Source organism: Gouania willdenowi, chromosome 8 (assembly GCF_900634775.1).
Source record: "Gouania willdenowi chromosome 8, fGouWil2.1, whole genome shotgun sequence".
In the NCBI taxonomy this organism is placed as follows: Eukaryota; Metazoa; Chordata; class Actinopteri; order Blenniiformes; family Gobiesocidae; genus Gouania; species Gouania willdenowi.
Window position 1 is genome coordinate 31767253 of NC_041051.1, and position 11294 is coordinate 31778546.

Here is an 11294-nt window from a genome sequence, read left to right on the forward strand (position 1 = left end):
TATAGTATACGTTTTCAGTGAAATGGTCCCAAACTTTTAAAACTTTAGGTTGGTTCTTCTTCTGTTGCTCAATTCTTCTTCACAATGTAAATGACTGAAGTGACACTGTACCAAGCAGCTCATGTATGGTACTGCAGCAAAAGTGGAAAGCGGCCGCCGGAATGATTTTATCATGATTTTGCAACATTAAACAACTCATTGACGCAAATTTTTAACATTATCAATTATGTTATTAATCTTTTCTGCATTATTGTATATGTACAATGAGGTTGGCACGAATCTCCAGGTGGTCTATATATATTTAAACCTCAAACTCTGCCTATGCTTATATCGTCCCCTGGCCTCTTCTGGTAGTGTGTCTTCATAATCATATGCCATTTCATAAGAATACAGAGATACAAATTACTTCAGTATTTAAATAAAGCAGCTTTTGCCATTGGAGGAGTACTATCCCCTCATCTCAAGATATTTACAACTGCTGACGTCATTTGTGACGTAAGCCTAGTGTTGTCCTCAAGACCATATTACCAGAGACCAAGACTTGCCCTAGACCATGCAGAATGCACCGAAACCAAGGCAAGACCAAGACTTTTGGGAGTCGAGAGTTAGTCAAGACCAAGACCGAGACAAGACCGAGACCATGTAAATCCATTTCAAAAACAATGACAATGTTGAACAGTTAAAGAACATTCTCTCTTTAGTTTTAATTTCTTTAAAATATATTTGACAGTCAAAAAAAAAAGGTAATGCATGAATCGAAGATGTTTTTCATTTTACCAAGTTCTTCTCCACCTTATCACATTAGTAAAGTTGAAGAATAGCAGAATTCAGTGCTGGTCTTGACTGGTCTTGACAAAAAAATCCAAAATTCAGACACTTCAAGACAAGACCGAGTAAGATGCTTTTCAGTCTGAGACAACAAGACCAAGACTGGTCTAGAGTACAGCACTACGTAAGTAAGTCAGACTTCCCAAATTCCTTCCCAATCTCTACTTTTTCCGGCTCTTCTATATTGGCTGAAACCCAAATCATGATCTTACGTAAAATCACGCTCTCTGCCTCATCTTCTAAAAATGGATCCAAACATTTGTCATCGCAGTTTCGACAGACGCGTGTGTGTGTGTGTGTGTGTGTGTGGTTGGTGGTGGTGGGGGTTCCTGGGATGAGCAGGTGAGGATGTCTGGGAGTTGTTTGTGACGAAAGAAAGAAACCAATCAAATGAGTCATCAGCGTTTTGACTGAACATGACCGATTCTAGCAGATTTGAAACATCACCATCACTGGTTTGGTTTAGAGTGTGCAAGTGTTCCAGATGTTTTCCCCATCCGCTCCTCGGCCTCACTGCAGATTTCAAGTTGGATGGAGAATGAAAAAGGGAGGGAAGCGTACGTCTGGGACAAGTCCAGTCTGGTTTGGAGGTTCTTGGTTTCTGCACATGAGGCGAGCCCCACCTACACATGACATTCCTCTACAAATACCCCCATCCTGAGCAAGACCCGCCACACCGTCATCAAGACAAGAGACAAAGAACCAGAACCAGCTTTCAACTATCACTCAAGGTAAGTGGCTTTATTTTTTATTTTCTTACTCATTTATAACCAACAAATGATTTAATTTTGCAAAAACTTCAAGAAATGAAGGGACAGCAATATTAAAATCCACTTCACCAACAGTGAGATCTGAAAATGGGTTCATCCACTTAAACTCAGGTTAGGTATGAGTCATTTTGAAGAAGAAGCTTATAACGCTTGGCTACAAAATCATTAGATTAATTGACCCGCTTTCATTTCCAATCCCTCATCTGCTTCCAAAGGCTAATTAATGAGTTAAGCTAAAATTAATGTTCCCAATGTTCCCGTTGGAGTTCATTTTCTAACTCAATCCACCCTCGTGTTGCATCCTGAGGAGGTTTTTTCGGCTCATTTGATACTTTGAAAATCAACTCCATGAACACAAAGTAGAAAGCAACATCTTTGTGAAGAAAATAGGAAGTTTTTAGGAGCAGGAGGATGATAATCTTATATATCAATGCTTTGATCTGACTTTGAACATAAAAGGACAAACATTTTGGTCCCATTCGGAATAAATCCAAATAAAAATGTTATTTCCTCTGAGTCAAGTTTTTGTGTGTATCTGGCTCATGTTTGTAGATTTTTCTTTATCAATTGAAGACATGGGGATTTTGAGGGAGCGGTTCTAGGTGAAGAGCTCAGAGGCCCGGGCCTGTCAGGACATGACTTTGCTCTAAAGATGTAGCCCTGAGCCACATCTTCTGCACGAATGTGTGTGTGTGTGTGTGTGCGTGTGTGTGCGTGTGTTAATGTCGCCATGTAAAACACACCCCAACAGATCAACAGTAACAGTGAAGTAATAACACATGAGCTTTTTAAACCATGGATCAGAGTATGGGGTAAAAACCTGGTCACTGTTTCATAGTCAACATATTTTTACATTTAGCTCACTTTCCTCCTCACATTTCTTTTATTTGAGACAAATTTGTGTAAAAAAGTATGTTCTATATCATTGTTAAAACGTGTAAACAAAAAAAAATAAATCTAAATGTAAAAGTTAAATTTAAATAAAAATGTTAAATATAAATCTAAATTTAAATGTTAAATCGGTCACCAAGTGTACATCTAAATGTTAAATCTAAATGTAAATGTTAATGTTAAATGTAAATCTAAATATTAAATACAAATTTAAATGTTAAATTGGTTGCAAATTATAAAGCTAAATGTTTCTAAATTATACAAAGTGGGGCTGGTCAGCGCCTGGCGATCACGAGGGGCAAACATTTAGATTTAGTTTAAACAATTAGATTTAGATTTTACATTTATATCTATATCTAGCATTTAGCTGTACACTTGGAGACTGATTTAGCATTTATATTTAGATATAACATTTAGATTTGTCATTTAGATTTAACATTTAGATTCAAAATTTAGATTTATCATTTAGATTTAACATTTAGATTTACATTTAACATTTAGATTTACATTTAACATTTAGATTTACATTTAACATTTAGATTTACATTTACATATAAATTTAACATTTAGATTTAAATTGAAGATTTAGATTTAGATTAAACATTTTGATTTAAATTGAAGATTTAGATTTAGATTAAACATTTAGATTTATACTTGGCGACCGATTTAACATTTAAATGTATATTTACATTTTACATTTATATTTAACTTTTACATTTAGATTTATTATTGTTTATTTATGTTTTGCCCCGCGACCCTGAAGACAGGAACAAGCTGCTCAGAAATAGAATGGATTTATATTTATAGTTAACATTTACATTTTGGTTTATTTTTGGTGTGTACACATCTTTAACAATGATATAGAACATGCTGTTTTACACGATTCTGTCTCAAATGAAAGAAAAATTAGCTAAATGTGAGGAAAGTCAGCTAAATGTTCAAAATATGTCGGCTATGAAACAGTGACTGAGTTTTTACATTCGCCATCCCATAATCAGAGCAGAATTAAGTCCCATAAACACATAAACACGTGCAGAGGACGATCTCTGTCTTTTACAGCCTACAGTGAAGGAAACTTGCATTGAAATAAAAGTATGTGAAAATAGATTAAAAACAGTCACAAAGTCAATGAATTTGTATTTTTTTTAAGGATGGGAAACGTGGGAGTTCAGATTGTGTGCGTAGCTCTTGGAGTTCTGGGTCTGGTAGGAGTCATCGTCTGCTGTGCTGTTCCTCGCTGGAAGGTTTCATCCTTCACTGGTTCCAACATTGTCACTGCACAGGTAAACACACAGACACACACACTGGAAATCAGTTTAAACCAACATCAAAGGACACACACGCCTCTGATAGTGTTAAAGAACGATACAGTTAATACTATAAAATCACTGAAAAATTAAATAGCACGATTCAAATTTAGAAATAACGAGTGATTAAATAAATAAATACAAAAACAACATTTAGCTCATTTTCCTTTCATTTGAGACAAATTCATATCAAACGTGTTCTTTATCATTGTTAAAAATGTGTAAACATGAAAATGAATCAAATCGTAAATGTTAAATCTAAATGTTAAATGTAAATCTATATGTTAAATGTAACTGTAAATCTAAATGTTAAATTTAAATGTTAAATGTAAATGTTAAATGTTAAATGTTAAATGTTAAATGTAAATGTTAAATGTAAATGTAAATGTTAAATGTTAAAATGCTAAAGCAAAAAAAAACGTGACAGACACATAATAAGAATAACAACAGCAACAATAATAATAATAATAATAATAATAATAATAATAATTTAAATTATTTTTAAACTTGAAAATAATCAATTAAAAATGTATACAATATTCAAAATAAATGGTAAATAGAAAATGACGATATAAACAATATAGAAATGCTGAATAAAAATAGTAGAAATTATGTATTGTGAATTTTAAATGATAATGAAACATTAAAATGACAAATGGAAAGGAAGAAAATAAATAAATAACAATATGAACGTATTCCTAATGTGTGCGTGTGTGTGTGTGTGTGTGTGTGTGTGTGTGTGTGAGCAGAGCAGGCAGGAGGGTCTATGGACTAACTGTGTGGTGCAGAGCACTGGTCAACAGCAGTGTAAGAACTACGACTCCCTGCTGGTGCTGCCCTCTGACCTCCAGGCAGCCCGGGCCCTCACCATCATCAGCTGCATGTTCGCCTGCCTCGGCCTCCTCGTGCTCTTCTGCGGCGCCGACTTCACCACGTGCGTTCAGAACGAGGACGCCAAGCCCAAGATCAGCCTGGTGTCGGGGGTGGGGCTGCTGCTGGCCGGCCTCCTGGTCATCATCGCCGTCAGCTGGTCGGCCCACATCACCGTCAGGGACTTCAACAACCCTCTGGTGGACCCCTCCAGGAAGATGGAGCTGGGGGCCTGCATCTTTGTGGGCTGGGGGGCCGGTGTGCTGCTGCTCCTGGGCGGGGGGCTCCTCTGCTGCTTCAGCAGACCCAAGTCGGGCGGGGGAGGAACCGCCAAGTACTACAGCAACAACCCCCCAGGAACCAACAAGAACTACGTGTAGAGGACCAACGTTCAGGGATCAAACACATTTAGCACCGCCAACAATTCGGACTCAATCTAAACGCGGAGCTTGTGGTGGGGGTTTCATTACCGTTTTCCCAAATTAATTCGCAAAAATACGATTCTTAATACAATGTGCTTAATATACAAATATTCTAAGTGCCATAAAACAGTGACTGTAAAATATATATGAATTCATTTGTTGCTCTTTTAAAAATACGAGCACAAGCTTTTAGTGAAATAGTGCCAAACCTTTGAGACTTTAGGTTGGTTCTTCTTCTGTTGCGCAATTCTTCTTCACAATGTAAATAGTGAAGCGACACTGCACCCAGCAGTTTATGTATGGTACTGCAGCAAAAATGAAGCAGAAAGAGGCCAATGGCCTGATTTTAATATGAATTTACAACATTAAATGACGCACATTTTGTTATCAATATGACCAATCATTACTATCGTTACTAATCATTTTTGCATTATTGTACATGTTACACACATTATGGTTGGCTCGGATCTATATATTTAATTCTATTTTTTTTTTGTGCCCCCCCAGCAAGAATCTCAAATGCCGCCTATTTTGAATTAATTGATAATTATTTACAATTATGACATAATTATAATTGTAACTGTAATTTAAAAATATCTTGCAGTTGTAATCATATTTGAACTGTATGTTCATATAATTGACTTAGTAACTGTAATTTGTATGAAAATTTGACAAAAACTGTCAATTACAATTTAATAAAATATAAAACGTAAAATTGGGGAACCAATGTTACAGTTCTATGTCTTACATATACGTGGTTATTCAAATGCAGTGGCTATCCGTACGGTTGCCCCTCATTGGCCAGTTTAGGTCATGTGATAAGATCAGTCATTGGCTAGTTTAGGTCACGTGACTAAGAATAAACCTAACCCTAACCCTAAAAATTTAAATAGGGTTATAGCCTAACGCTAACCCTAAGATGCTACGTACGTGTATTTCACAACCGTACAAATAGCACCGGGATTTGTCCATACGGCAACCGTACGAATAGACGCTTTCTTATTAAAATGTGTTTCAGATCCCGTTTTCTTACTGTACTGTTAAATCTGCTTGTGTTCAGCCTTCTGCCACCTACTGACATGTAGAGGTACTGCATTACGCCGTCACCATGTACATAAAGGCACTGAATCATTCCTTGTTTTCATTATTTTTGGATAACACTCAACACGCGACAGTCATCAGGTTACACGTGCACGAGACTTTTGTCGCTAAAAGTTTGGGGGAAGGTTTTGAAAGTGTAAATAGGATATTAACTATTAGTTTTAAATACAATATTAATGTTTTAAATCTTGGGTGCTGGGTAAAGGACACAGTTTAAACTTTACATGGTAATAAACAAGCCTCTAAATTGCTACATTTGACCAATATATGAGAATATTTCAACTGAAAATGGGACATCTTCGACTTTGGTTTTTGATCAATGTTTACGTGTCCGACTGTTTTAAATAAACAAAATATTTAGTCATATTGTAGTGTTTGTAATTGTGTATGATATTAATGAATATTAGATAAATAAAAATTTGGTCCAACTAAACTATTCTGTGTTTTAAAAAAGGAATATCAAAATAAAAGCCTCTTTGATCAATGTTTACGCATCTGACTGTTTTAAATAAACAAAATATTTAGTCATATTGTAGTGTTTGTAATTTTGTATGATGTTGATGAATATTAGTTAATAAACATTTGGTCCAACTAAACTTTTCTGTGTGTTCGTTCTGTGTTTTAAAGAAGAAACAAAAGGAATTTCAAAATAAAAGCATTTCAAACATGGATGTATAAGAAAATGCATTAAAACAAGCGGGTGAAGTTGTGAGGCGGTATTTAAATAAAATTTCAACCATTTATTTTGAAACACAAGGATTTATTTCAAAATAAAAGTATATAATAAGATAAATGTTCGGGGGAAGGTTTTTAAAGAGTAAACAGGATATTAACTCATAGTTTTGAATACTATATTAATGTTTTAAATGTTGGGTGCTGGATGAAGTATGAAGTTTAAACTTTAACATAAAAGCAATGATAATAAACAAGTCTCTAAACTGCTACGTTTGACCAAAAATGGGATTTTTAGTCACTTTTGTTTTTCATTTTGGACTTTGATTTTTGATCAACGTTCACGAGACTGTTTCAGTTATACAAAATATAACTAGTGTTTGTATTTTTGTACAATGTTGATGAATATGAATCAATAACATTTTGTCCAAACAAACTTTGTGTGTTCTTTGCGTTTTAAAAAAGGAATTTCTAAATAAAAGCCCCTTTGATCTTGTGTTTTTTGTGTTAAAAAAACAAAAAAAAAACTACCAAAAATAAAAGCTCATTTGACCTTTGTTCACACATCCAATTTTTGTTTATATGAAATATGATATTATGTTGATACATTTGAATTAAAGGGCTCATGTTAAGCTAAATGGATTTTTCTGTGCTTTAAACATCATAAAGTGTTATTAGGGCTTCAATCATTAGTTAGAGGGTGATTTGCTTCTTTCTTACTGCAGGGTGAGCCCAAACACCTCGCTACAATTTGATGACGCGTTCCCACTTTGATGACGAATTTGACGCGACACTGAGCTGGAGAAGCCACGCCTCCAGGAAGCTCTCTGCCGTGATTGACATGTAAACAGACACACCCACAAAGGTGAGCATTTCAGCGTCCTTCGCGCAGTGCTATGTATGTATTTTCTACAGTCTATGTACTGTATGTACTGGTGAACGCCCCGCCCCCACGCTCTGTCTTGTGTTTATAAAGCAGCATGAGCTCAGCTATGGAGTGGTGGGAGGAGGGCGGGCCGTCCTGTGGCCCTACGTCACCATGCGGGGAGGAGGAAGTCAGTGTCCCGTCTATAGACACGCCCACTCATGATTATGCATAAGTAGGATGCAAATGAGCCTGTTTGTGTACAGTTGTTCAGAAAGTGACATTTCAGAGGCTAAAACTCTGGAAAACAGGCGAGTTTGGGAAAATAAACCTCAAATACTAAGTTTTTGTGGTTCTTAGAACAAATGGAGGTGAAAAATAGCATGATATGGGACCTTTAAAAAAATTCGTCCAACTAAACTTTTCTGTTTTGTTTAGGAGAAGGAATTTCAAAATAAAAGCCTCTTTCAAGTATAGATGTTTAAGAAAATGTATCAAAAGAAGGGGGTGAAGTTGTGAGGGAATATTTAAACAAATTGTCAACCATTTACTTTGAAAACACAAGGATTTATTTCAAAATAAAAGCATATGATAAAACAGGGGTTTTCCAGCTCTGCCTGTTTGGTTTGCTCTCCACAATCCCTCTGGTCTGGTTAATTCTTTCCGTTCACTATTTCACTCTTTGACTCTTTAACTCTTGCTCTCCAACTCTCGCACACGATTGGTCAGCTCCTCCATGGCCGCCTTCAGGTCCTTCACCTCCTTCTTCAGCGACTGGACGTCCTGGATGACAAACATTATATCAGCCTATCCTATAGTAATGATCATGGTCATGGTTGATTGGATGACACAGACTAAAGAGTTTAAATCCTCCAGATTATTTAGATTTACAGTCAGGAAGTGAACGTACTGTCCTGTGAGGCTCAGGTGGTCTCACTGTGTCAGGGTTAGGGTTAACGGAGGTGATCTATTCTAAACCATACGTACGGATCATGGGTCGGAGAAATATTTTCAGTGGTTGGTCAATTGTTGGGCACAATAATGTGAATATTTTAATATTACAATACAATATTATACAATGAATATAATATTTTATTTTGTTTTATAAAATAAAAATTTAATAGAATTTAAAAGAAAAAAGAAAATTCAATACAAAAATGCATTGAAAATAATATTAAAAATTAGAATAGAGATAAAAGATAAATATTTGAAGTGTGCGTCAAGAGCATTTTGTTGGGCACGAAAATGTTAATAGTAACAAATAAAAAATGAAATAAAAAGAAATAAAAAACGTAATGTAAAAATTTGATACAAAAATAAACTGCAAATTATATTAAAAGATAAAATAGAGATTAATTTGAAAAAACAACAGCTTTTTTTGAAGCGTTTGTGATGTAGTCAGAAATATTTTCAGTTGGTCAAGAGCATTTTCTTGGTCACAAAAATGTCAATAGTAATAAATCAAAAATTAAATTAAATTAAATTAAAAAAAAAAGCAACTTTTTTATTTTAACAATAAGAAATTAAAAATAAAATAAAATAATTAATAATTATTTTATATTAAATAAATTAAATAAAAATGTAAATCTTAAAAATAAATAATTTAAATGTTAAAAATAAATTCAAATATTAATATAAAAAATGTATGCAAAAATGAACTGAAAATTATATTAAAAATTAAAATAGAGATTAAAAATTACATAAAAGGACAGAGAAAATTAAAACTGACAAAATATATTACTGAAAAATAATAATAGTCAACAATGATTGGTTTGGATCCGAGGTTGTCAATATGTGGGTCAGAATCCAAAATTGGCTGTTTTCAGTGAGTTATGGTTGTTTAATGTAAGAAGAAAGAAAGAAAGAAAGAAAGATGTAGTGCTTTTATTTTGAAGGGGATTTCTTTCTGCAGTAATGACTTTGCAAACTGTTTTTTTTAATCTGATGAATAAAAATGTCTACTTTCTGTTGCTGAGGTTTAATTTTTAGACTAAAAGTAAACATTCCCCTATCTTTAGCTGTCAGACATTGTGTTTTTTGTGAAAACACTCTGACGGTGCGTGTGTGAACTTTGTGGGGGCCTCACCGAGCTGCCTCCGTCAGGCTGACTCACTCCAGAGGACGTGGTGGTTTTCAACAGACTCTTCACCACTTTGAACTCTTTGGTTTTGGTCGTTGTCGTGAAGCCGTCCTTCAGAGACACCAGCACCGGTTTTCCGTCTTTTCCCTGAAACCAGTCGTCGGCCTCGACTGAGGGTTCTGGTCCGATGGTGTCGGGGTACAGGTCCTCCTGGAACAGGTCCGACTTCACAGCCGGAGACGAACATATGAGTTAAACACAAGTGTTTTTAACTCACGTACGGACAAAACAGAGGAAAGTTTACCTTCCGAGGCACCGTCATCACTATGGGTTCACATTTCCTCTCATGGAGTTTGTAGAACCTGAAACAACAAATAATAATAATAGAGGGTGAACCTTGTTGTGTTTTAGAGCCCGATATGTAATAACGACCCAAAATGTTATAAAAAAGAATGTAATAAAACCCCAAATGTTACAACTTGTCAATAATGTAACAAAAGTGCTGAGCCCAAAACACACACACACACATATATATATACTGTATATATATATTATTTTTTATTATCATAGAGTTAGTCAATGATTTATGGATTAAAGGGCTTATTGCTTCAATGTAGAAAGTAGTATCATAGATGCGTAATAATGTGTGTGTGTATACATATATTTTTATATATATATTATGGTAAGCCGTTTAGGAAATTAAATATATATTTATGAAAGTGTCTATTTGTACGGTGGCCGTACGGACAACTTCCGGTGCTGTTGGTACGGTTACCGATGAACAAGTACGTAGTGTCTTAGGGTTAGGGTTAGGTTAAAACCCTATATCACAACAATTTTTAGGGTTAGGTTCACGGTTAGGTTTAGTCTTAATCACGTGACCTAAACTGACCAAATAGTGGCGCTGCGTACGGATAGAATGTCGGTATATTGATACGGCAAATGTACGGATAGCTACTGCCTTTATTTATTGACATGGGATAATATGGAATGAATGAAAACTCTGAATATATAAGAAAAGTTTTATTTTATATATATATATATATACTTTGGGTTTTTTGGACCCCAACGTTTTGGGTTATTTCACCACTTGCAAATATTGAAAATGAGGCCATTGTTGCTGGTCTCTGTGTGTTATTATTATTATTATTATTATTATTATTATTATTATTTATTGTTTTTGTTTTTCACTAGTAACATGAAAAATATAAATTTAGGAATTGTTTGAAAGCAAAGTATGTGGACCATTGGTGAAATGACATGGTTTTTTACTGAATAGTTAATTCTATACCAGTGTTTCTGTGGTGTCTACCTGGCAATTTCACACTTGTTGACCTCCAGTCCTCTCTTAGGCATGTAGCCCATCCCCTTCTGGCTCTCCTTGCTGCTGTACATGGACAGGTAGTGGACGTAGGGGGCCTCGTCCGTCACCTCAAAGTACCGGATGCTGCTGTCTCCCTGGGACAAGGACGGCATGGTGAGGATGAG

The 11294-nt window shown here is 35.2% G+C and overlaps 2 protein-coding genes across 2 annotated transcripts in view; one reads left to right on the forward strand and one right to left on the reverse strand.

Moving 5' to 3' along the window:
• Window positions 1-1335: 1335 nt before the first annotated feature.
• On the forward strand, window positions 1336-5886 carry cldni (claudin i). Its single transcript, XM_028454401.1, has 3 exons — window positions 1336-1559; window positions 3640-3772; window positions 4546-5886. The coding sequence occupies exons 2-3, from the start codon at window positions 3641-3643 to the stop codon at window positions 5044-5046; spliced, it is 633 nt and encodes a 210-aa protein (XP_028310202.1). The 5' UTR covers window positions 1336-1559; window position 3640; the 3' UTR covers window positions 5047-5886.
• Window positions 5887-8303: 2417 nt separating this feature from the next.
• Window positions 8304-11294, reverse strand: part of coro1a (coronin, actin binding protein, 1A) — a 13336-nt gene continuing 10345 nt past the window's right edge. Inside the window, exons 8-11 of the mRNA XM_028455954.1 lie at window positions 11119-11264; window positions 10111-10168; window positions 9813-10031; window positions 8304-8509 (exon numbers count right to left, since the gene is read on the reverse strand). Of these exons, the coding sequence (XP_028311755.1) occupies window positions 8417-8509; window positions 9813-10031; window positions 10111-10168; window positions 11119-11264 (516 nt within the window). The 3' untranslated portion in view covers window positions 8304-8416. The remainder of the gene's footprint in view (window positions 8510-9812; window positions 10032-10110; window positions 10169-11118; window positions 11265-11294) is intronic.

Excerpts from the sequence above, each read along its gene's own strand:
- cldni (XM_028454401.1), top strand. The coding sequence starts at position 3,641 with ATGGGAAACGTGGGAGTTCAGATTGTGTGCGTAGCTCTTGGAGTTCTG. Across the intron at positions 3,773-4,545 it reads CCAACATTGTCACTGCACAG|AGCAGGCAGGAGGGTCTATG; the intron begins GTAAACACACAG and ends GTGTGTGAGCAG.